Below are 25,000 nucleotides of genomic sequence, written 5' to 3' on the forward strand. Positions count from 1 at the left end.
GCGCACGATATCAATGATGCAACCTGGTTCAGCTGTTAACAACTGAACGGTTGGGGTGGGGGTGGTGGGGCGGGTAACACAAAATTCATGCATTTTTCATCATAGATGAAACATACACACTGATCTAATTCACACCCAGTCACCCGTTCCCGTTTAAGACTTCCGACAGACCATCGTGACTCACGCCTGCAACATCTGAGAAACGTCCAAGGAGTGTTCAAAGCAGGGAGTAGGAACAGAGCAACACGCATGTACGAACGCATAAACGCGCGTGCACACGCACACGTGCACACACGAAGAGAGATAGAGAAGGGTATGAGGCAAGGGGGTGGGGTGAAAGAAGACAAGAGAGTAGGGGAAAGTGGAAGGGTGCAGGGTTCGATACTGGACGGAGGGAGGGAGGGCTGAGAGAAAGAGAGACAGACCAAGAAAGGGAGACAGACACATAAACAGATAAAGAGAAGAGTCAAACAGAAACGAACAAGGCACCAGTGGTGGGAGTGAGATGTAAGGATAAAAAGACTCAAGAGAGACTGAGACACAGACAGAGGCAGAGAGAAAGAGAGTAGGGGATAGGGTGGTGGAGGTGTTCGCCTGTATTATTAATCGCGGAAATCAGCCAGGCGCGTTGAGCCCAGTCACCCACGTCAAAGCAGTCCAATCCCACTGTCTGGGTCCGCATTAACTGGTGGCGTCCGCCTGAAAAATCACAAGGGGACTGCATCTCCACACAGACTCCAGACAGGGGGAACAAACCGGTGCTACGCACGCGAAAACTAATTCCATCGCACGCCGAAACTAATTGTGAGGGAGTAAGGGGATATAGCCTGATAGTCCCCGTCAAGAGGTCCTCCCCTTCTTCCCGAGCCATTTTCTATTTCCCCAGACATCAAAGACGGAATCATAGCACACACTCTCTGGACTCAGGAAGGTTAGCTTATAATCCAGGTATAGGTTTTTAAAAAGAAAAAGAAAAAAAAAAGGGGGGGGGGAGGGGGGGGGGGGGGGGGGGGGGGGCGGAAGGGGAAGGAGCTGAAATTGCGAGCAAATTTCTCACAGTGCAATCAGTGCGATGTCTTCTTTCGGCCGCAATATCCCAGTGATTAATAGTATTAATATAATAAATCACTGATTTTCAAGAATGAATATATATAAACTTTAATGTCTCGTGCTTAGTGCACAGAATCTCCAACAGTCCAACACAGGACGTTTGGTGTGTGCGCACAAAAGCACACACAAAAGGAACAACATTGCATAAGGCAGAGAGAGAGACAGACAGAGTGAGAGAGAGAGAGAGAGAGAGAGAGAGAGAGAGAGAGAGAGAGAGAGAGAGAGAGAGAGAGAGAGAGATGTCGTGGTATGTTACGAAGAGCTCGAAAGGGTTCTGCAATATGTAAAGTCAACATGCGTGGTATTTTCTTCGACAACAACAGTCGTGCAAAGAAAATTGACGGAAATGTTAATTGCCAACCATAAAATGCAGAGAATGATTAGTATCTCGAATGTTAAGTGGTAGCGTTGTAGTCTATTGGTTAGTGGCAAAATAATGCGGTACCCTGCCTGAGGCACAATCCATAAAAACAATGTGAGACTCACCGTGAGTCACCCAACACAACAAACCTGGTGATGTGTTATCATGACCGGACTGCGCAAGTTGCAATCGAGACAATAAAAGAAAGAAATACAGGAAGGCGAAAGAAAGAAGAGAGAATAATTTTCTGGTTGCCAAGCAAGGGGATCTTTCATTGCAGGTCTGAGTAAACCGGAAGCAATTATTGGTCGTCCATAACCGTTGGGACTTGGCTTGTAAAAAACGAATGGCGGTAGCGAAGAGAGATAAGCACCATCGCCCTCCGTGCTGTACAGACGTAAAGGTCGAGGGCAACTATGCTGCCTTAGTTTTTTTGTTTTTACTCGACGTTCATGATGCATAATATAGCCTTCATGCGTTTGCCTCTCCCATCGGTTAGATACCGAGACCAGGTCTGGCATTTTACTTGGAAAGGTAAGGTAGGTGGGGAGGAAGAGTGTATGTGGGGGGTGGGAGTTGGGAAAAAGGAGGAGAAGCGCTGGGGGCAGTCGGGGTGGGGGGAGGGAGTATGATATATTTATCCAGTGAGTCGGAGTTTGTCTCTTTTCCTTCATCGCTCCCACCCCCACCTCCTCCACCCCTTCCTTCTTTTTCCGTACTCCTGGCCAAATTAGTAAATGATTTGTGTCACTTATTACTTTATGAACATTTTGTATTGAATGTAGCTTCCCTCACATTTATGAACATGTAGCATACCAAGATCAAAGCTTCACATCTTTCAAAGGCCTGGGGTGAAAAACAATTGTAGACGACATCAGGTGTTTGCTACCGCTTACCTCTCCCCAGTCTGTCTGTCTCTTTCTCTCATCTAATTTCTCATGTTGCATGTCTGAGGGACAGACAAGCCTCCGAAGGATAAGAATTTCCTGATAACCTTGACCCAGCTTAAAAAAGAAAAGAAAAGGAGACAGAAAAACACTTCGCCGACAGCTTCCACCCTATCCGACAGATCCTCGCGCCATGTTGGCGATAAAAAGGCAGGGTTCAGACAGGGGTGGCTTTGGTCCATGTGATAAAATGTTGATTAAAAACTTGGGAGAGACCTACGACACCCACAGAACACGTCAGCACGGCGTGATCAGCCGGTCATCGGCAGCTTTGGTACACAGTCTAATGTATGTGAACAAAGTATCTCTCACACACACACACACAACACATGCGCGAGCGAACAGAGAGAGAGAGAAGGGGGGCAGTCTATTGTTTTCTTTGTTTCAAATGTTGGGTGGTCTTTCACTCTCGTTCCTGGCAGGTTTTTTTAAGTGCACTGCAGCCGGAAGCACGTGTTATGTAAATGAACATCGACACGGGCCTTTGCCAAAAACACTGACACAGAACTTTATTTATAAATTGTCAAAAGGGCAAACAGTAAAATCAGTGAATAAACAAGTCATTACAAGAAACAGCACAATGAATCAGCTGAATTATTCAAATTATAATAAATATCTAATACGAGTGATAACATTTTGGGGGAAGTGGCGGGGAAGGTGGAGGAAGATGACAGCAGATGCGATAGAATGCAGTAAAAACAAACACTGGAACCAAATTCTGGAAAAAGTGGGGGACAGTATCAGCTAAATACACGTGCAACGACCAACCATTTCATTTACCAGCGTTGAAGTGTTATCAGTCCAAGAAATATGCAACAACGAGCAACAGTTACATAAACAACGAAAAGTAATTATATGAATAAAATTTGGTCTTCCAGATGTTCATAATATGGTTGTTCTGTCGTACCAAGTATCAGAGTGCTGGGTCTGCGCCCGCTCTACTGGGCTAGCAATTCCTCACTGGCCATATCGTCTGAGGTGAAATGACTGTCGAGCAGTCCAGCCTAACGCAACTGATGTTAATACGGTCTGGACTGACTGGTGTGTAAAACTTGAACGCTAATAACTGTTTTAAGTTCGATTCCTGGGAACTCCACGTTGAAATGACTTTAATTCTCGCTGTCCATCTGGCTATAATGATGATTTAAAAATAACAATAATGTTGTAGTTGTGGTGCTACCAGCGTAGTGTTGGAATATCTTTTCCTCAGTTGGCCCGGGGTAATAATTGTCCCCTTCGACTACATCCCACGAAGAATATAGAGACAGGACGTACCAAACGAACAGGTCCAGCGAAGCAGTGTCCGGCAAGGATCGTGCTACAGCTACTTTACAGTGGCGACCCTGACAGTGGGTTGACGTGAGTAACACCACCAGTAGCATGTATGTCCCACCGCTATGCAAATGTATTCCTCGGGGGAGATGATATGCCGACAGTTTGTGGCCACCATTAACCCCGTAATGGACTGTGCGGGCGCCGGTCCAGTTAACAACTTTTGGGGGGTCATCGTCGTAACGCTTAGTCCTCAATTTCCCGCTCCCGATCCCCACCCCCCTCCCAATTTCTGTTCCTCCCAAACATCTGTATTTGCCTCATTCTGTTCCTGGGGAGAGAGACAGACAGACAGAGACAGACAGACAGACAAACAGAGGGAGAGAGGAAGAAGAAGGAGAAGATGAAGAAAAAGAAAAACATACCACTTTATCTCTTTCCATTTTCATCCGAACAAATGATATGCGATTATAATAAGAAAACAAATTTAATCAAAGACAAAAATCGAATACTGACAAACTCTCCCCTGGCAGCCGCTCGAAAAAGCACCAAGAAACATAGAATACTTACTCCAAAATAAAGTGCACAAAAACCAGACATGATTCAACCTCTATTTACTTTATCGGTCGACGACAGAAATTATGCACAAAATCAAGTTTTATTACACGTGCTCCCATTAAAAAAAAAAAATTCACATTATGTATGTTGTAGATTAATGAGGAAAGAGAGAGAGAGAGAGAGAGAGAGAGAGAGAGAGAGAGAGAAATCAACGAATAAACATTTTCAGCAGTCATGAACCAGAAAGGGTTGCATCATTCTTCGCTTTTCCAATCTTTCCTGCGGCGTTCGCCGGGTTGATAAAAAAGAAAGAAAAGAAAATACTGCAAGATGGATTTCTTGGCTTCTTCAAATTTCCCTTTTGCTCCCCCACGGGGTTTCATTTACAGTTTCATGGCCCCCCTTTTATGTGAGTGGATTTTCTTGAGAGCTAACTGATCTTTCTCTTGCGTCTGCCTGTCTGCTCAACCCCCCCCCCCCCCCCCCCATTTCACCTTCGTCCCTATTCATTCTCTCTCTCTCTCTCTCTCTCTCTCTCTCTCTCTCTCTCTCGCGCGCGCGCGCGCGCGCGTGTGTGTGTGTGTGTGTGTGTGTTCGTGGACGCTGGCAGTGAGAAGAAGCGGACTGGAGATGACACAGTGATCTGAAGTTGCTGTCTGCAGTGACTGTTCTCGATTGTCACCAGTCAACGATGTGGACAAAATAGCAGCTATTTTGATCTGGAACCACTTACATGGCACACTGCAATATCACCCCCAACCCGCTTCACACCAAATCCCTGTCCGCTCGCTCTCTTCTATAGAAGTCTATCTTTTTATTTTCCAGTTCAAAACAAATTATGAACACTCCCGCACTCCTCCCTGGCCCTCCCTAAAAAAAAAAAAAGAAAAAAAGAAGAAGAGGGTGGTGGGGTTTGGGGGGAGCAGATGCCTGATTTTCGCATAAAACCTGCGCGCTGATCAAGTTGTATGCATCAATGAGTACAGTGTAGCTTGCAATATTTCAAAACTTCAGAATATTTCATAACTTCAGTTTATTCATGGTAAGGAAAAACTGTCATTCATCAAACCATACACACACACACACACACACACACACACACACACACACACACATATTACATACTTTATCGCAGCATAAAAACACAGGGTAATATATATGTGTTTATTTTTTATTCTCCAGGCGCATTCCTGGAAAACAAATTTATATGGTTTGACCTCCTTCTGCTTTCTTCATTTCCTTTCCAGTTTACTGTGCTTATCTGACACTGACATTGTTAGAGCGCTTCTTTCTCCGCACACACTCTTTTTCTTCCTTCTTTCCCTTGATTTGCTTTTCTCTCTGTCTTTCTTTCTTTCTTTGTTTTCTTTTTTCATGTTTCATTCCATCGCTCTCCTCCAACAGAAAGACCGTTGTCCGTGTTTTTCTAACAGACGTATTTTCTGGGGGTTTTGTGTTGTTTTGTTTTTTGTTTGTTTGTTAGTTGTTGTTTTGTCTTGTTTTCTTGGAGAAAGTAAATACTTATCTTTTGATTTGATTTTCAGGCTGATCGAGGGAGATTTTATGAGTTAAATCATTCTAATTTCCATCTTATTATTCATGCACGGGGTTCTTCATCGTTTAGTTTCTTAGTTTCTTTTTATGAAATCATTTTCGTTCCAGGTTGCTGGGCTGATCCTTAAACAAGATGGCGTAGGTTATCCCTGACACTTTCTATGCTTTCCTTTCTGTGGTTTTAATTTCTTTATCTTTTTTTTTTTTATTCACTTAAATTTCACAGGTGTGTGTGGGGGGTTGGGGGGGAGGTCGGCGCGCGAGCGCGTGTGCTTTTTTTAAATTTTTATAATTCATGTAATACAAAGGATATATATATTGAAGCCCTTGTCTGTGTAACCTTTTTCTCGCGCAGTGTAAAATCCAAAATATGGAAATGTCACAAGCGAGAGATGTTACCATAAATCTTCCTCCCTACAAAATAGAAAATACATTTATTCAGTGTTCTAGTTCTGTACACAGCAGTCGTTGAGTCGGTGCGCCAGCAACCACTACCCCCTTCTCTTCAAACCACACACACACACACACACACACACATATATATATATATATATATATATATATATATTCCCGTCCTATCCCTCTCTCTCACGCACACACACATAATCACACTGGTGGGAGACCGAGAGAGAGAAGAGAGAGAGAGAGAGAGACAGAGACAGAGACAGAGACAGAGAGAAACAGACATAAAGTACAGCGAATAACCAAAGGTGTGAGGAAAACCATCATTAACCAAACAAAAACAAAACAACAACAAATCAGTATCATAATTACATAGATATATACCAAAGAGATAGCAGAAGAAGGCGAATTAAGGTTAAAAAAAAAAAAAAAAAAAAAAAAAAAGGAAAGGAAAAAGGGGAAATTAGGTCACACACACACACACACACACACACATATATATATATATATATATATATATATGTGTGTGTGTGTATGTGTGTGTGTGTGTGTGTGTGTGCCCGGGGGATGGAGGGGACGGGGGGGTTGTAGAATTTGCCTGTATCTACAAGGCCGATCGATCACACACACACACACACACACACACACACACACATACACACACACACTTTAAAAGAGTTTGTGGCCTATATAACCATACATTATAAAACTGAATTGCATTATGCGTTTCTGTTTCCCTCACCACCCCTCTTTCTCTGTTTCTCTCTCTCAGTCTCCCTGCTCCCTCCCTCCACCTCTATCTTCTCCATCCTCCCCTCTTCTCTCTCTCCATTCATTCTATCTCTTCTCTATAATACCCCCATGTGATGTCCTCTCCATTCCCCTCTCGCCAGAAGCAAAAAAAGCACAGCTACATTAAGTGATGAAACAATGAGTGTCACCGTCACCCAACTCAACACCTATCATCCAAGCAAGCAACACTGTAATTGGAAACCTCGAGCGCCCAACAGACCCTCACATTCTCTCTAAGCTGATATGCAAAAGATGGATCGATCACACATGATATCGATCCCGATGCCCAAAAAACCGTTTGGCTTGTTCCCCTAATTACACCGTGTACACATAATTTGCTATGCTTCAGCAGCACGGGGGATTCGGGTTATGGAACTCAGATTGGTGTGTCCGATGTGGGCGAACAAGATCAATATATGTGTATCACAACGCTAAGCCGGGCGTGACGTGCCCATTTCCTTAACTAAGAGGGTGACTGAGTGAGGGGTATGGTGCAGGGATTATAGAAGGTGGGGAAGAGGAGGATAGGAGAAGGGGGTCTGGTGGAAGCAGAGGACTTTCGCTTTGGCTCTCCCTCTTCTCCCACCCCACTTCCCCACTCCGATTACCGCCCCTCCCCTCCGGCCCCCCTTATCCCTAGAAATAAATATATCGTGCACTGTTATCATTATGACCAAATAAGTCAGTTTTGTCAGGAGACGAGGTGGATAGGGGGAGAACAGACAGGGGAGGGAGGGTCCTAGGATTAGTAGGAGGAAAAGACAAGAGAGAGAGAGAGAGAGAATGAATGTCACGTGGGTGCAATATTCAACTTTATCGTAACTTGTGAGGGGGGTGTGATTGTCGACATCCACCTTCGCGCATTATGGCCACTATGAATAACTGTCACAGTAGATGGGGCTGAGTGTATGACTGACACTTCCACTACCAAAACAACATATTCAGAAGGAAAGTGTGCGTGCGTGCGTGCGTGCGTGCGTGCGTGTGTGTGTGTGTGTGTGTGTGTGTGTGTGTGTGTGTGTGCGTGCGTGCGTGTATGTGTGTGCTTGTGTGCGTGCGTGTCTGCGTGCACGAGCGGGTGTTCGCAATGCCCCCGTTACTGCTGACGTTTCCTAGAGCGAAGTCATGACCAGTGTTACCCGTCCGAATATTGATAATCTGCACCTTGACACACAGACAAGCTCAGCGTACGCCAACAAGATCAGCTTATCTGCATGTGTTTGTCGTCACTCGCCCATAATTATGGTCGACCTCCCCCTCTCTCTCTCTCCCTCCTGGCTGCCTGGACTTCCCCGGAGTTGGAAGCCAACAACACACACAGCCCGGCCCTCTCACCGGTCGTCCAGTCAGTCAGTCGATCAGCGAATGCCGCTGACCAAACCGATAAGATTTCATTATCATCACTGAGTGTTCCCAGCTGAAGGGACAGTCCCGCTCGTTAGTGAACCACGGAAAGCATGCAGACTATGTACCGACTACCGCTGTGGCCAGTACTGCCCACCCCGCATACACCCTGCATACACCGCTGCCGGTCCATGATGTAAGGTCGTGAATCACTCTACTCACGCGAACCGACCATACCATTCCTGCTCGAACTCGTATCGCTGCCATTCCATGCCCACCCACCCCGTTCATCCCCCCCTTCCCTTCCATCTTCCCAACCAATCTAGCCGGCTCCTCCTGACCATTTTCGCATTATCATTCAGCTCATCAACAGCCTAACGGTCTGCAATCATACCGAAGTCGGTGTCTACTGCCATAGCAGATGGGGTTGGCAAAGGTTGCGAATCATCTTCGAGGAATAATAATTTTATGTGAACGCAGCCCGCTAAATACACAAAATAAAACAGCAAATATATATTAAACAAAACAATCTGCACACAAAGAATAGGAGTCGCTAGTTTGCGAAAGAAGAACACAAGAAAAGTCTCAAAAAGGCATTGTTTCCATGCTGTTAAAAAAGAAAAAAAAAAGATGGAGGGAAGAGGGGGAAGGGGGGGGGGGGGGGGGAGGGTCAAACGATGAGAAAGAGACAGCTTTCATTGTTAATACTACTTTGCCACAAACGAAACACCTATTAAAGGACCGACATTTTTTTTTTTTTTTAAAAAGACCCCCTCGCCGATAGTCAACTTTAACGACCAACTTGCATGTGTCCGTAAGTTAAAGGTAAAGTTGTTCAGTTCTGGGGTCTTGGTGAAGGTTTTGTTGTTCTGAGGCGGAAAGACTTCCATGTATTGCGCCCCTCGCGTTCTCCTACCGCTTCGACCACCCAACGATACTCTTTCAGTCCTGACACACAACTTCTGGTGAAATTCTGCACAGCAGGACTGAGACTTGCCTGGCTTACCTGCCTGCCTGCCAGACCTTGGCATAACATGCCATACCTTGAAACCCGACCCTGCCAATCTACAGCAAGACCTAGGTGAACTCTCTCCACGGGGCTACAACCCAAAACTTGCTCCCTGAACCCTTACCCCACAACTTTACTACTCTACCCAATGGGATCCAACAACCGATAAAAACGAATGAGTCACTCCACCCCACCCTCTTATCAACAACGTTTGCGTATGGTTAGTTTGGGGAAAACGTACAAACAAACAAACAAAGACCGTCGTCGGCCCCACCACACTACCTACCATTCTAACCCCAGAACCATAAACCTTGAAGACGTATAAGAGACGGAGCGTTTTGTGATAAACGTTTGACACGAATCAACTTTGTAACGTGATACCGTCTTTTCAGCTTTGAAGGAAAAAAAAAAAGGGAAACGGAAAAAAAAGAAGAAGAAAAGTTGAGCTGTACATGTCTACGGCTTCATGAGATTATGACGAGAATGTTGGTTGAGAAAACGATAAACATTACATTATTATGGCTACGCACTGCATATCGCTCTGTAAAAATACGACACACACACAGACACACACACACACACACATACACACACACACACACACACACACACACACACACACACACACACAGACCCTACATTATGAAAATGGCCACGCACTGCACCGATCTCTTCAAGGGACAATCTGATAATTTTCACCCCCAAAATAGAAGAAAATAATAATCACGCACTGCACCTATATCTGGCGGTCGACCAGTGATATTTTCATCCCGAAATAAGCGTTGATGTTGACCCAGTTGTGGCATGAACTTGGCATTTATAACATCGATGACTGATGCGGTGGAAATAAATTGATAATCTAGCGTTCTGTTTACTTGGCCGACTTCTCTCTCTCTCTCTCTCTCTCTCTCTCTCTCTCTCCCCCCTCCATCCCTCTCTCTCTCTCGTACACAAATCAGTGTCGATGGCGGCTTTTTGTTTAAAATCTCAAAATCCTAGATTGTATTCTCCTTAAACCAGCCAAGAATTAGAGCCATTCCGCATCACCGCCACCACCATCATCATACATATTCATAATCATCATCATAACCACACAATTTTCATTACCACCACCACAAGTACGTTCACCGTCATCTTAATTACCATGACCAAGGAACATTGCCATCATCACTGCCACATCACCAAGTTAACTATAACCCCTACGTATAATCACCACGAAACGGAAACGACAAAACACTGCGTTGGTTTTGTAAAATCATGTAATACATCATTTCATTCATTTCATTCCCTTTCTCTCTCACTAACACACTGACACACAGAGGCACACACACACAGAGGCACACACACACACACACACACGCGCGCGCGCGCACGCGCAGGCACGCACACTTAGCGCGGTTTCAATGACGGGGTGCAAAAAAAAGTATCGGAAGAATGGAGAGCATAACATAACTGCCACCCAACCTTTAAAAAAAAAAAAAAAAAAAAGGAAGCCGGAAAAACAACTTCCGCTCGTCAACGAAAATGGAGCGCGAGGGGTGTGGATGGGATCACACAGCCAGAAAGAACACTTGCTCCGCTCGCCAGGAAAACAGCCAGCTGTTTGACCAAACCATAATGGCTTTTCTGAATGCTTCAGCAAATCCTAATGCAAAATCCCCTCTCTCTGATGTTCCGAGACTGTGACTCCTTCCAGCGGAACCTCAATATTTTGTCTGGGCGGCACGACTTCACAGGGCTTAATCTTCAGGCATCAACACTGACTGGAAATCAAACCATAGGTGTGAGAAGGCAAAGGTTCCACACAGCACATATTTAAACGGGGTGTGGGCGGGCGGGGGCGGGAGGGAGAGGGGGGCGCAAGAGAAAATGAAAGGAATGAAAAAGGAAAAACAAATGAGGGAAGAGGGAAGAAAAAAAGAAAAAGAACAAGAATGGAAGGGGTTTTATTCGAGACAGTTTGTTCTATCAAGCTCATATCCCCATAGGAACGGGAAGCATTAACAAAATTTTATATTTCATTTGTCATTATAATTGTTAATGTACACAGCGCAATGTAAAGGAAGAATGGAAAAAAGAAATGAAGAATAAAAAAAAAAAAAACAAATGACGGAAGATGGAGAAAAAAGGAATAAGAATGGAAGGGAGAAAGAAATGAAGAAAGAAGAAATGACGGAAGATGAAAGAAAAAAGACGAATGGAAGGCAGAAAAAAAGACAGAAAAAAAAGAGGAAAAAAAAAAAGAAACACAGGAAAGAAGAGGGAAAGAAAGGAAAATTAAGGAAGGAAAAAAGAAAAGGGGAAAAGAAGGAAAAAAGAAAAGGGGAAAAGAAAGAAACAAAGAAAACAAAGTAAACCGCTCACAATCCCCCCAACAATGTATTGATCTCAAGAGTTAAAGACATGAGTACGGACGGACAAAAGAACAAAAACGCTGAGGATTTTCAGTTCTGCTTGCAGCAAAGACAAGGCTCGCGAACCGAGATTTCATAACTCCGGAGCTTATCAATAACAAAAAGGGGATGGGAAAAGGGAAGGGTGGGGGTTGGGGGGAGGATCAACCAGATGTATACATGATAAAATCCCAAATGTTGCAAGTAGTTTGCATACTAATGACAAAATCAATAGACACCCACAAACAAAGACATATATTTTTTTTTTTTTTTTTTTTTTTTATTTAACAGAAGAAATAAATACACCAATTATGTTGGCACGAGAGGATGTGCGTGAGACGAGGAGAGGCAGGGAGATATTATGTACGGCATTGTATGCGTGGTGTTCATCGTCATGAAAGAAGAGAATAATAGGGCGTGAGAACAGAAAGGGAGGAAACAAGGATGGGAAATGATATATATAGTGTGTTAAGAGGGTGGGCGGGATATGTGTATGTGAAATGGGCATTGTGGAGAGAGAGAGAGAGAGAGAGAGAGAGAGAGAGAGAGAGAGAGAGAGAGAGTGTGTGTGTGTGTGTGTGTGTGTGTGTTCTTGAGTTAAAGCCAACTGACTGTGATTTTAGACGTATGTGGAGAGGGGCGTGCGTGCGTGCGGTTTCGCATACATTCATGTATTCTTTACGTATTGTATAGCTTTTGTAGATGTTTATTTATGAATCCACAAGAATGATCGTATTGAAACATAAAAGTAGAACTGCAGTCAAGTGAATCCCAACAGCCAACATAGTAACAACAGTCGACCCAGAACCAAAATAGTTCACTTTCTTTGTTAAAAGTTCAAAGTGAAAACAGTGCAATGCAACTTGAACTACACCACCATACATCTACCGATCCCGATCGACAAGTCACCATGGCTTTAACCTACTTCCAGACTCAACAGGCTGCGAAACAGTACCGGTGGGGGAAAAAACAAAAAACAACAACAAAAAAAACAAAAAACACATGACGTGAGCAGTCACAACACTGACGATAACTAAAACCACTGATAATCAATCTGCATTTCCTTTACCTCGTCACCTCAGCAACGTCATATGTCGTGCTTCAAGCAGGCAAACGAACTGTTCTGCAGAATGCCAAAAGTGAAAGATGTGAATATTGTCTGAAGCCGCGATCGGAAGTTGTTTTCTGTCAAAGGGAAATGATCGTGATAGATCGCGGCGCACCACACTGTTTTGCTGTCATAATGTCAACCCAGCATTTGCTGCTTGCTCAACTACTGCTGCAGTACCGCAGCAACAACTTGTGTTCAAAATAGTTTTGCGTTGCTGAAATGTCATAGCCATTACTTTGTGTCACTCACCTATATAGATGCTGGCTACGGCTGCCTCTTCCAGTTCCACTCTTCTCTATCATCTGAATGTAAACTTACACAAGTATGTATGTATGTACACACACACACACACACACACACACACACACACACATTATACACATACACAATCAAATGTACAGACACACGCGTGCACATGCGAATTCACGTTCACACTCGCATCGAGGGTGCGAGGACGGAGGAGAAAGGGGTTGGAGGAGAGGGTGGTCAGTGGAGGGGGGGCGGGGTGGAGAGGCAGACATACAATGAGGTAGACAGACACAACGAGAGAGAGTCACAAAGAGACAGAAATGATATGAACACTTCTACTTTCCAAATATTTGCTAACCACTATTACCAGCTACCAGCTACTACGTGATCATCTTTCTCACTTAACATACCCAAACCCTTTCTACATTTCTACATGAACACAAATTCTCTCTGTTCCAACCCACTGATGAAAGGACAGAATATGAACGAAGGCCCACTTTACGAAAAACACTGACAAGCGGCTCATATCAATACTCATCTAGGTCAACCCCCCTCTCGCCCCCGTTCCACACACCACCCTTCCTCATCTCTCCACATCCATCCACCCCAGCCAACAATGCTTTTCTGGTTCAGACAAAACATTCCCCTGCAGAAACAGCGAGGGAACACGAGGAGTTTATTGACTTAGCCACCTGGATGGCAAAAGTACTTAGCAAGCTGCCTAGACTTCAACTCACTCCGATGTCGTTATAGCTCAAGTCTAATGAGCGAGAGAAATGTCAACACTGAGAGATGACAGACATCACACACACACGCGCGCGCGCGCACGCATCGTTAAGATAGACACGGGCGAACCAGTCTTCTTGGCAGAAGATCCCAATCATTAGAAGGGGCTGTAACAACGCTGACGAAATTGTAAACAATGATGACGAAAGATGTTTGAACATTCGTTCGTTCCTTTGTTTTCTATGTTTGTGTGCTTTAGTATTTTATTTATCTATCTATTTATTTATTCTCAAACGGGTCATAAATCAGGAAGTTATATGCAAGAAGTGGATGATGATGAATGTCTTATATTGTTTCTTGTTTTTGTGATTATAATCAAGGAATGGACGTCAAATGGCTCAATTAAGTTTTAAACGCCCACTGGATGAAAAAGGATGGAGTGAGAGGAACAGACCGAAACACTATGATTTATGTAAGAAACAGAATATGAGTAATTCGCATAGTAGTGTCCACAAAAATGCCCACACAACAACAGAAGCGTACCTGTCCAAGAAGTAAAGTGAAACCAACCCAGGACTGCAAAAACACCTCAAAAGACACTCTATCCTTGTTGTTTATTTACACAAAAAAATCGTTAAAATAAATTTCACAGTGTTAACAAAGACAGAATGTGAGGTAAAGAAAAAAATAAAATAAATGAACGGCTTTCTTCACCAACATTTATCCATGCTGTCGAGATAGAAACCTTCCTCACCAGGTGACACCTGACGGTCAGCTTAACCACGAAACAGATGTTATCTGTTCGGAGTTATAAGTTCTGCTTAAGAAAGGGAAGGGTGGCGAGGGGGAAATGAGGAGTGAGGAGGGGAAACAAATCAAAAGAATGATTGAAATAGCTAAATACAGAGGTATGCGGACGTACACACACCAGGAAATACACACACCAACGCATGACACACACACCATTTACACTTCCTTCACAGCAATCCCCCACCCAACCCCCATGGACTTTAAGAATGCACATCATAAAATCATAAAACGTGCAAAGAGTGAAAGATGTCGTCCAGGAACACACACACACACACACACACACACACACACTCCCCACCACTACCACTTTCTTAAAACTCTTGAGTATCAAGTTACTACTGAACGTTGTTGTTTTTTTTTTGTTTTTTTTTATTATCTTTCTCCATTTCATGAATCCTACGTGTGGAAAGTCAGCGAGATTTTGAAGAATAATGTATTGACGTTTTGTTTAGTCGACAGAGTGAGTCAACAGAGAGAGAGAGAGAGAGAGAGAGAGAGAGAGAGAGAGAGAGAGAATGTGTGTGTGAGAGCGAGAATGAGCGTGTCTATCTGCATGTTTTGTGCGTGCGTGCGTGCGTGCGTGCGTGCTTGCGCATGCCAACACCCTCTCTACACTACATCCAATAAGGAAATAAACACACATCTTGCTCAGAATATATTATTGCGCATTCCGGCCTTGAATTAATAATTCCATCCGAAATTGTTCAGCGGCTGCATGATCTGCTCTTTGCCAGGCGACTTGTTAATAATACTTCGTGACGGCAGTCAGACTACCATCACCACCCACCTGTCCACAACCATGACCTACTACTGCGACTATCTTGGCAAAGCGTTTACCAGATCGATATCTAATGGCCCATGGAGGTGGAAACAAAAATGACACAGCAGTCCCCTAAGAGGCCCACACGTCACTCGCTCCAGTTCCTAGGACATTTTACACGTACGTTGTCTGGAGCTGAGCCAAACGCTTGGTATAGTATGACTAACTCTTGGCCCATGGGTCCACAATTTGTGTTTGGGTCCAGTCCGCTCAACTGTGTAAACAGGGAAATCCCTCTCTGTCTGTCCTACCTTTATACCGTATAACCTGTGCCTGCCTACATTGCTGTGCTGGAGGGAAAGGTGAAATCTCTTCTCTGTACAGCTTAGGCTTGAGACGTTCGTGGTCGTATACTATGTACAGTATGTCCTTGCCCAGGGCAGCAACGTAATGGTGAGATTTGTGTGGGCTACTGCTGATTAATTACATCTGGTCAGTCGTTAAAACCACTTCCCTCTCTCCTAACACACACACACACACACACACACACACACAGATATCTATCTATATATACATATAATATATATATACATACATAGATACATACATATATATTATATATATATGTATATATATACACAGAGAGAGATACAGAGAGAGAGAGAGAAGAGAGATGTTTTTTGGTGCGTGCGTATGTGCGTGTGTGTGTGTGTGTGTGTGTGTGTGTGTGTGTGTGTGTGTGTGTGTGTGTGTGTGTGTGTGTGACCGTTGTGACCCAACTGCACTGTTTACGATTCAATGACCAAATGAACACAATGCTGTTGGACTTCACGCGGGCGCGTGCAAGCACACACGTCATGCAACAATACGAGAGAGAGAGAGAGAGAGAGAGAGAGAGAGAGAGAGCACATAAATTATATACTCTCAAAACCACCCAAATAGAAATTGTATCTTACACAAGCAAACCAAGCCTTAGAATCTTCACAATGATGAAGGCGGTAGTCAAGGGAAAGAAGCCTTTTTTTTTCTTCTTTTTTTTTTTTTTTTTTTTTTGTCTTTCTTTCTTTTTTCTTCTTTTAAATGTGCAGGATGATGTGGTTTCACAGTGATAATGTTTCGGGCTTCCAACCAGCCTTTGTTGGAGCTGACATCACCATTCAATGAATCACCACCGCGTGTGTTTCCATGTCAACATCACATTTTTTTTTTTTTTTTTATCTCCGGTGCAAATTATTCTTTTAATAATTCCCGTACAAAAACAAACAACAACAACAACAACAAAAAAACCCACTCTCCATTTATACAGGTATACACTCTTATGCTCCGCAGGTGTCCCGATTTTCACGCATTCAAACGCACTCTGTCTTGCGTTGAAGCGTCGTTTGTGTGCATTTGATGTTCAGTGAAGCCGTAGATGTGACAAGATTAATCACAAAGGAGGGCGTTGGTGGTCTGAGAGGGGTAGGATCGAGAAGAAGAAGAAGAAGAAGAAACTATTCAAAGTTAGACTATTCATTCCGACATAACTGCTAATGAAGAAGAAAGTATTCAAAGTTAGACAATTTATTCCGACATTACTGCTGAACGAGACACAATGTCAGGTTATTGACTCTCTCTCTCTCTCCTATTTCTCCGGAGCATCAGTGTTGCAGTGCCTTTCAGTCTGGACTTGGTAACGGTTGTTGCACACACACACACACACACACACACACACACACACACACACACACTGACAGTCGATTGTATGCGTGATCGGTCAACCTTTATGACAGGACACGTGCGTTCTCAACGGTCGTTCACCGACATCAATGATAAAGATCCCTTTTGCGACTTCACCATCAGGTGTGACACCAACAGGAGAAATGGCCGCCAGGTGTACGTTTACACATCATCAAATAATCAGGCCACCTGCTGCTCGAGTGACCACTGGGGGCTAAAGGGACAGTCCCCTGGCCAGTGCAAACATGTATACTACCCGTAAAACTATGGACCTTTCCGATATTGAAAAGGAAGACTCGGAGTCAGAAGCTTGAGCATTTTTCAAGTGCTCCTTTCAAATGGCTTGTTAAATATCACTGCTTTTCTTTCTTTTTGTTGTTGTCGTAAACTGTTTTTGTGTGTGTTTTGTTTTAACACACACACACACACACACACACACACACACACACAAACAACTAAGCACGTTGTTGAAACTGAAACTGAAACTGTGACTCAGTGCTGACATAAATTATATCCGGGCTGATGTCCGCTTGTTAAAGTCCATCTGAGGGAGCACCCATCATGACTAACCAGGACAATGCATTCCGTCAGCCTGATTGATGAGGGTTTTCCTCAACACGAGTCATAGTTCTGACAACAATACAAAACCAGCGATAGCTGTCTTCTGCCTCGAATGCACAAACCCTGCCTTCAAAACATTCTGCACGAAATGTATTCTCATGTGTCAGAAGACGAAATGACACCTCTGACTGTCCAGTGCATGCATGCTCTCCTCTCCATTTGCGGACAGTCTATCAACGGATCGAGGAGGGCTGGAAAAGGGGGATGGGAGCTGGACACGCGTGTAAAAACTCTGGGCATTGTGGTGTCCGTGTTTTATACAGCGCAAGAAAGAAATCAAACGGTCCGCGACCAGGATTCAATGAATTCTGTCGAGTCTGGCTGCAGCTGGAATGTCTGTGTCATGTTTGGCTAATGTGGGAATATTTGTGTCATGTTTGGCTGCCGTGGGAGTGTCGAAACCTTGTAGACTGCGTTACCTGGCTAACAAACAATGTCTTCTTCTTCTTCTTTCCCTTGACTACCACCTTCATCATTGTGAAGATTCTGTAGACTATAAGTCTATGTCTACATGGGAGCAGCTTACGTAGCGGAATGGAGCATTTGATCAATCTGAGGATCGAAAACCAATATGCACAACCACTTAAGGTGATGCACTGCTATGTTAGACTTCTGCAGCAGCATGCGATACAAATGAGACGTCTCTGATTTTTTTTTTCTCGTTCAGATGCTTATGATTAACCACTTCAAATAAATCTATTTCCACTAGAGTTCAAGACTTTTCATAGAAACTAAGAAAGTTTTATCAACTGCAAAAAAATGAATCAATAGGACTGATTGGGCACCAGATGAATAAAAAACAAAAACAAAACAGAACAGATGACAGAAAAATCAACACGCTGTAAGATAAATTATAGTTTGGTTGACATCCCAAAGGCAAACAAAATCTTGCTTCTCCTTACATGAGTACAGGTCACGTGATGGTCATAATGGCTTGCCAGAATTATCCCATCTGCCTGACCAATGTTAAGATAATACAATGGCAATAACATGCATAGCTCTAGAACCCTTCTTGCCGCCCACTTAATGCACAGACCCTGCCTTCCAATCAGCTCAAAGTGGATTTCCATGTCTCAAAATACCAGGTCAATCATCTGACTGTCCTACGTTCTCTCTGTCACTTCCCTCCTCCAGTCTGGCTGTGGTGAATCAGACCCATGTGCTACATCCCCAAGGCCCCAAGTGGCCAAAAAGTGACGGAAATCTAATGGAGTTAAAAGTCAGAACCAGAGATCAATCATCCTCTTTGACAATGGGGCTGTCACTGTCAACAGTGTTTTGCTAACTGCTCAAAGCAATGCTTCTGTTTGAGAAGCAGCCCACTTGGCGGAAAGCAGCAAACTGAGGATGATGGTGACCTTGTGCAGCCAGACAGGAGCATTGCCATGCACTCATGACTCACATAGACTACAATGGCATGTGACAAGGCTGAGAAGTCTCTGTCATTGATTTCTTAAACTTTTAAAGCTGCTGCAGACAGACTGTCTGGAAGTATGGACAGAGCTGGTGGGATCTGTCTGGGAAGCAATTTCTAAAAATATTTTTGTATCTATAATTACTTTTTTTTTTTAATGCTTATGGCACTGACAATGAGTAAATGAGCAGCAGGACCATTGTGTACATATACATGCCAAATATCATGCTAAAAAAAACAAACAAACAATTTTTAGATTATGTTGTTTTTTGGGAGTTTCAATAGAAAATTCATGTTATAATAATAATTATCATAAAAGAAAATATATGGACTGAACTCAAATTTTGTTTGACAGAGTCACGGTCTGATACATTTTATCTGATACATATTTTCTTCTGAACAAAATGGCTTAAACGTATATATTTATATACCTGTGCATTTGACTGACCTGTACAATACTACTACAACAAATATTACATATGATAGTCCTGTCTGACTATGACCACCAGAACAGCAGAGGAGGCATCTGCTGTCTTGACTACCTGGGCTAGAATTTGATTATAGTGGAGAGTGTCTTGCCCGAATTACATACCCACTCTCTATAAACATTGGTAACACTGATGATAGTAAAATTTTCTCTATTTTTAGCCTCTTAGTCTTGCAATCACATTCCAAAAATGGTAAGAGCAAACCAGACTATCTGCGTCATTTTTGTATGATTCTTTCCTCAAATGTTAAAACATAGCTATCATGTTGTGTATGAATTTACTGTGCAAAATCCCAGATAAATACCTGAATAAATTCAACACATGTTCTATGGAAAGAACTGCCAATCAAAAACCTGAAAGCAAAACACAAACAGGCAATAAACATAAAGGTAAATGTCAAAATATTAAAAGCAAACTGCGTGTATTTTCAAATTATTTTTTCAGTACACTTGATTTTAAATTGTATAGCTAATCTTACAAAACATACAACTGAGTATTTCTTGACTTCAAGTTAAAAGTCAACACAATGTGCGCACCTCAACACAAAACTGAGTGGTGCAAACAGCAGAACATGAACATCACCTGAGTTTGGGTTTGGTTCCTCACAAGTTCTATGAATCATTGAACTGCTAACCACAAAACCAATGGGTCATTTTCAAAATTAATGGGTCAGGAAAAACATCCCTTTCTTCCTCACACATTGGCAACAACCCACAATGTGTACAGGTCTTCATTTTTATATTATCTGTTGTGCACTGTTTTGTGAGTGTGAGTCTGTCTGTGTGTTAGTGATACAATGTTGTTGTTGTTCTTGTTGAGGACTGTTGTGTTGTTCACTGCTGCCAAAAAGAAATTCCTGTTACAGCAAATATATGTACATGTCTGTGCACACTTAAGCACTTATTCTGGCTCAGGGAAAATTTCCCTGAAACAGTCAACAATCACACACACACACACCCGCAGCTGTAAGAATCCACCCCTAAAACATTCTTCCCACATGTATGCATACACAAATATAACACCCATCACAGAGTATGCAAAGCACATCTTGCTCTGAATTGCAACTTTGTGTGTGTGTGTGTGTGTGTGTGTGTGTGTGTGTGTGTGTGTGTGTGTGTGTGTGTTGTTTTGTTTGTTGGGTGTCATATATATATATATATATATATATATATATATATATATATATATATATATTACCGTTCGGTGCAGAACACTCATGCAGGTTTCAAACAAAATGACACCTGTGCAATTTTCAAGGTCCATTTTTCCTGACCCTCACCTAACGTCTGCTATAGATCTGAAGGTGTTACACACATAAAAACTGGATTGGTTAAATTGTCAAAACTAGAGAATCAAAAACAAAATTGTGAAATAAGTTATCACTTGGTTCTCAGCCAAATGTTGACAACCTGATACAATCAATGAATCATAGATGATCAAACTTGAGATTTTTGCACTCAGATTCTGAATAGTACATTGTGGAATCATCCAATTGTCCAGTGTCCATATGTGCAATTGTTCATAAACACAATTGTATGGGTAGTAGCCATGCGGATACTGTGCTTTTAGACATGTCAGGAAACAGATAATTTGGTAAAAGGGAGTGGGCAGCAAGTGCTCTGGATAAATCTGTCTTTGTCGAATGTGTGTGACTGCATTTCCTGAGATTGTGCATCTCACAATGTTGCCAAAGTGACAATACGTTGTGTGTGTGTGTGTGTGTGTGTGTGTGTGTGTGCGCGCGCGCGCTCTGAATCTAAGCCACATATCAGATCTCTGTCACTGATCTTTGTGTCACACACATGCACGCACTTTTGCACGCATGCACACACACACACACATGTACACAGTCACGTACACACACATACACATATTATACATAACCCAACAAACATTGTATTATATTTCACCAGCTTGGCATATATTTTTTTTTTCTTAAATAGTGTGGGGATGTGCTTAGTCACATTTCAAAACACGAAGTGACAATGGCTTTACCATGTAAGCATCGTTAATTCTCTGAGTAAGTTTAAATCTTTTTGTTTGCAAAGTTCATCTGCTACTTAAGTTGAACTTCACAGTTACGACAGTTGTTTTGGTTTTTTCAGAGTTTGAAACCGCTGTCATGATTTTTCTTTGCTGGAGAATTTGAGAAACCTCAAAAATACGTTGGCCCTGTTTGAGTTTCTGAAAAATCAATAAATCAAGTGAACAGCTTGTTAAAGGATTGGTCATTTCTTCTTCTTCTACGTTCACTGGTATGCACACGAGTGGGCTTTTACGTGTATGACCGTTTTTACCCCGCCATGTAGGCAGCCATACTCCGTTTTCAGGGGTGTGCATGCTGGGTATGTTCTTGTTTCCATAACCCACCGAACGCTGACATGGATTACAGGATCTTTAACGTGCGTATTTGATCTTCTGCTTGCATATACACACGAAGGGGGTTCAGGCACTAGCAGGTCTGCACATATTTACCCACCAGGTGCCGTCACCGTGATTCGAACCCAGGACCCTCAGATTGACAGTCCAACGCTTTAACCACTCGGCTATTGCGCCCGTCGATGGGTCATTTCAAATTTGTATGATACATCAATGACAGATGACCAACTCAAAACCTAAACCTTGCACATATATTTCCATCGGCACTGATTAAGTTTCTTTCACTTAAATTGTGTTAAAACCTATTTTTCAAACAAACAAGATACTCAAACAACACATTTTATACAACAGAAATAGAAAGAAAACAATCTAAGAAGAAGAAAGATTTACACAAAAAAGAACCTGTCAAGTCTATGTCAAAAGATGAAATTCAGTAGTTATGCACTGTGTCCATGACACATTTGTGCAGAATTAATGAATAACCTTTTATCTTTTTTTTTTTTCTAAGTAGTTGTGTTAATGAAAGAAAAAGATGAGCATGTTCTTTAAACAAAGGGAAGTGAGAATAATGAACAGATCAGAAAGATCACAGACAAGAATACAAACTGTGATAAAACAAAAAAATCAAAAACAACAAAACTACTTTCACAGAGACATTGACAACAAATGAGACATACAGAAAAAAGTACATAAAATATTGATTAAGGGACACAAGTTTACTTTCAAGCATATGATATATTATATAAATCATGTATTACAGAACTGTGTAATTGTTTCTTTTCAACATGGTAAAAATAGTGAAAACACTGCCGGCCTCAAAAGGCAAGCAACAAAATTGTTTACCTGTTTCAGTTGTTGTATAATTTTGTTGCTGTACAATGATGCTCTGTTGTTAATAAAAAATGTTAAATGCAAGTTTCAATGAGAATCTGAATCGCACTGAGTGTGACTGTGAGTGCGTGTAAACTTGCATGTGTGTGTGTGTGTGTGTGTGTGTGTGTGTGTGTGTGTGTGTGCGTGTGTGTGCTGGCAAATCCAATGCATAAACTTGATAAAGACTCAAAAGTCAACATTGTTCTCATTCAGAAAAGAATCAATAGGAGACCAGCACTAAACTAAAAATGACATGACTGAGTAAAAAAAAAATAATAATAATAATTTAAAAAAAGAAAAGAAAAAAAAAAGAAAGAAAACAAAACAAAAAATGCTGTTTGTGAAGACATTCACATAGTGTTTCTGCTAATAACTGTCAATGCAAAAAGTGATTCTGTGGTTCTGTGGTAGCAGTACAACAATGTCCCCGGTCCCCAAAGTCAACCAGCACTCCAATGATTAGGGGTGCCTAGAGTGACAAGCACATGAATTATCCATCCATGGTTACATGGTTGGTCAAGGTTCCCACAGGGGGCAGAAAGGCCAGGAAATGGGGACTACATATCCTGTATATTCACTTGTTTCATTTGTCAGAAACTTCAGCAGAATAAAAATGAAGATCCATTCATGTATTCATTGATAAAAAAGAATTACCAATATCAATTAATTGAACAAAATTTACACACAGTCTCTGTGGCCTGTTTAATCATTACATTTACAGGTTTCTGTGTAAACATGCACGGCTACACAATGGCTTTCAAACTTAAATTTAGTATTTCAATAAGACTTGGGTTTTTCAGATTTTTTTTTCAACATAATACAAAAAATTGTCATTCATTAAATTATACGTACCTGAATCTTCCAAAGAATACCTTGACCACAGACATTCACACATTAATAAATGTATCCACACAGATCTTTCAGTAATTATCATTATCACAAGTTCTAGTGAATCTTTCAGTTCTTGCAATTAATTATTCATAAATGATACCATGAGTATAATACCACTGCTGTGAACTTTTTTGAAAGTGTGCAGTAACAATAAACATCACTAAAACTTGTTTTAAGCAAGCACATCCTCAATTAAATCTAGATAAAAATTAATCCTTAAACTGGGAAAAATGTATTGTGATATAATGAGTTTACTATTGATGCGAATTTAATTATAAATATATTGATTTATAAAATGTAGCAATGTGAGTCTGGGATTCAAGTTCTTGTTGTCAATCATAAATGAACGAAAAGAAATAAAAGAGAGAGAAAGAAAGATGAGAAAAGAAGAAATAAGTAGAAACCAGTGAAGGAGGGCATGCTTTCGTTCCCATATTACCTCCCCCTGCCCCGCATCTTGTGACAGTGCATCGCCACACCGACTCTGCTGCCCATTCACCCTACGATCACCACTCTCCGTGCGGTCAACAACAGTGTTTCTTTCATCTTAAAATAACTCCTTAACCTCCAACGCTTAAAACGACCCGCCTTCTGATTAATTTGACGAATTAGTAACAGCTGGCATGAAAGCCCGAAATATATTCCCGAACCTGACACTGGGTCAAACTAGAAAGTGGGCCTAACTTTGTGTTAAGCGGACTGAATACCTGCGTGAAAGACAAACAGAAAAGTCACGAAAAACTGAGTTTGCACTTACTTGTTTTAGAAGTTTTGGCGAGTTTTTGAATGATTTTTGCCACGGAGGCGGTATCGTTGTCCTTAACGGCTTGAATAAGATCCTGGTCCTTCCCCATTTCACTTCAGCTGGGTCAACTTTTGTCACACACTGACGACATATCCCCGAAACACACACCACACGATCAAGATCGTCTGCTCCGGCGAACGTGTCAAACAAAACTCGGCGGTACAATGCGGTCGTCTGCTTCTCTCGAGCGGCCGGTTTGGTCAGCCGAAAACAATGAAGATTTTCATTTCACTGAAACAGCGCTTTACACACTGGTCAACTGAGGTATACGCATCCAAAAAAGAGTATCCGAGCCTGGTGAGTCACACACACAAAGCTGTCCGCGAACCTTTCAAAAAGCACTGCTTCTCTGTTTACTTTTTCTCTCGCACCTGGTAAACGTGCTTGGCGCTTGGATCAACCAAAATAGCTG

The 25,000-nt window shown here is 42.3% G+C and overlaps 1 protein-coding gene across 1 annotated transcript in view; it reads right to left on the minus strand.

Moving 5' to 3' along the window:
- Nucleotides 1-24,978, minus strand: part of LOC143282697 (uncharacterized) — a 223,767-nt gene extending 198,789 nt beyond the window's left edge. The window contains 1 exon segment of the mRNA XM_076588421.1: nt 24,541-24,978. Coding sequence (XP_076444536.1) covers nt 24,541-24,637 — 97 coding nt within the window. The 5' untranslated portion in view covers nt 24,638-24,978.
- Between the last annotated feature and the right edge of the window lie 22 nt (nt 24,979-25,000).

Source organism: Babylonia areolata, chromosome 1, assembly GCF_041734735.1.
Source record: "Babylonia areolata isolate BAREFJ2019XMU chromosome 1, ASM4173473v1, whole genome shotgun sequence".
Classification (NCBI taxonomy): domain Eukaryota; kingdom Metazoa; phylum Mollusca; class Gastropoda; order Neogastropoda; family Buccinidae; genus Babylonia; species Babylonia areolata.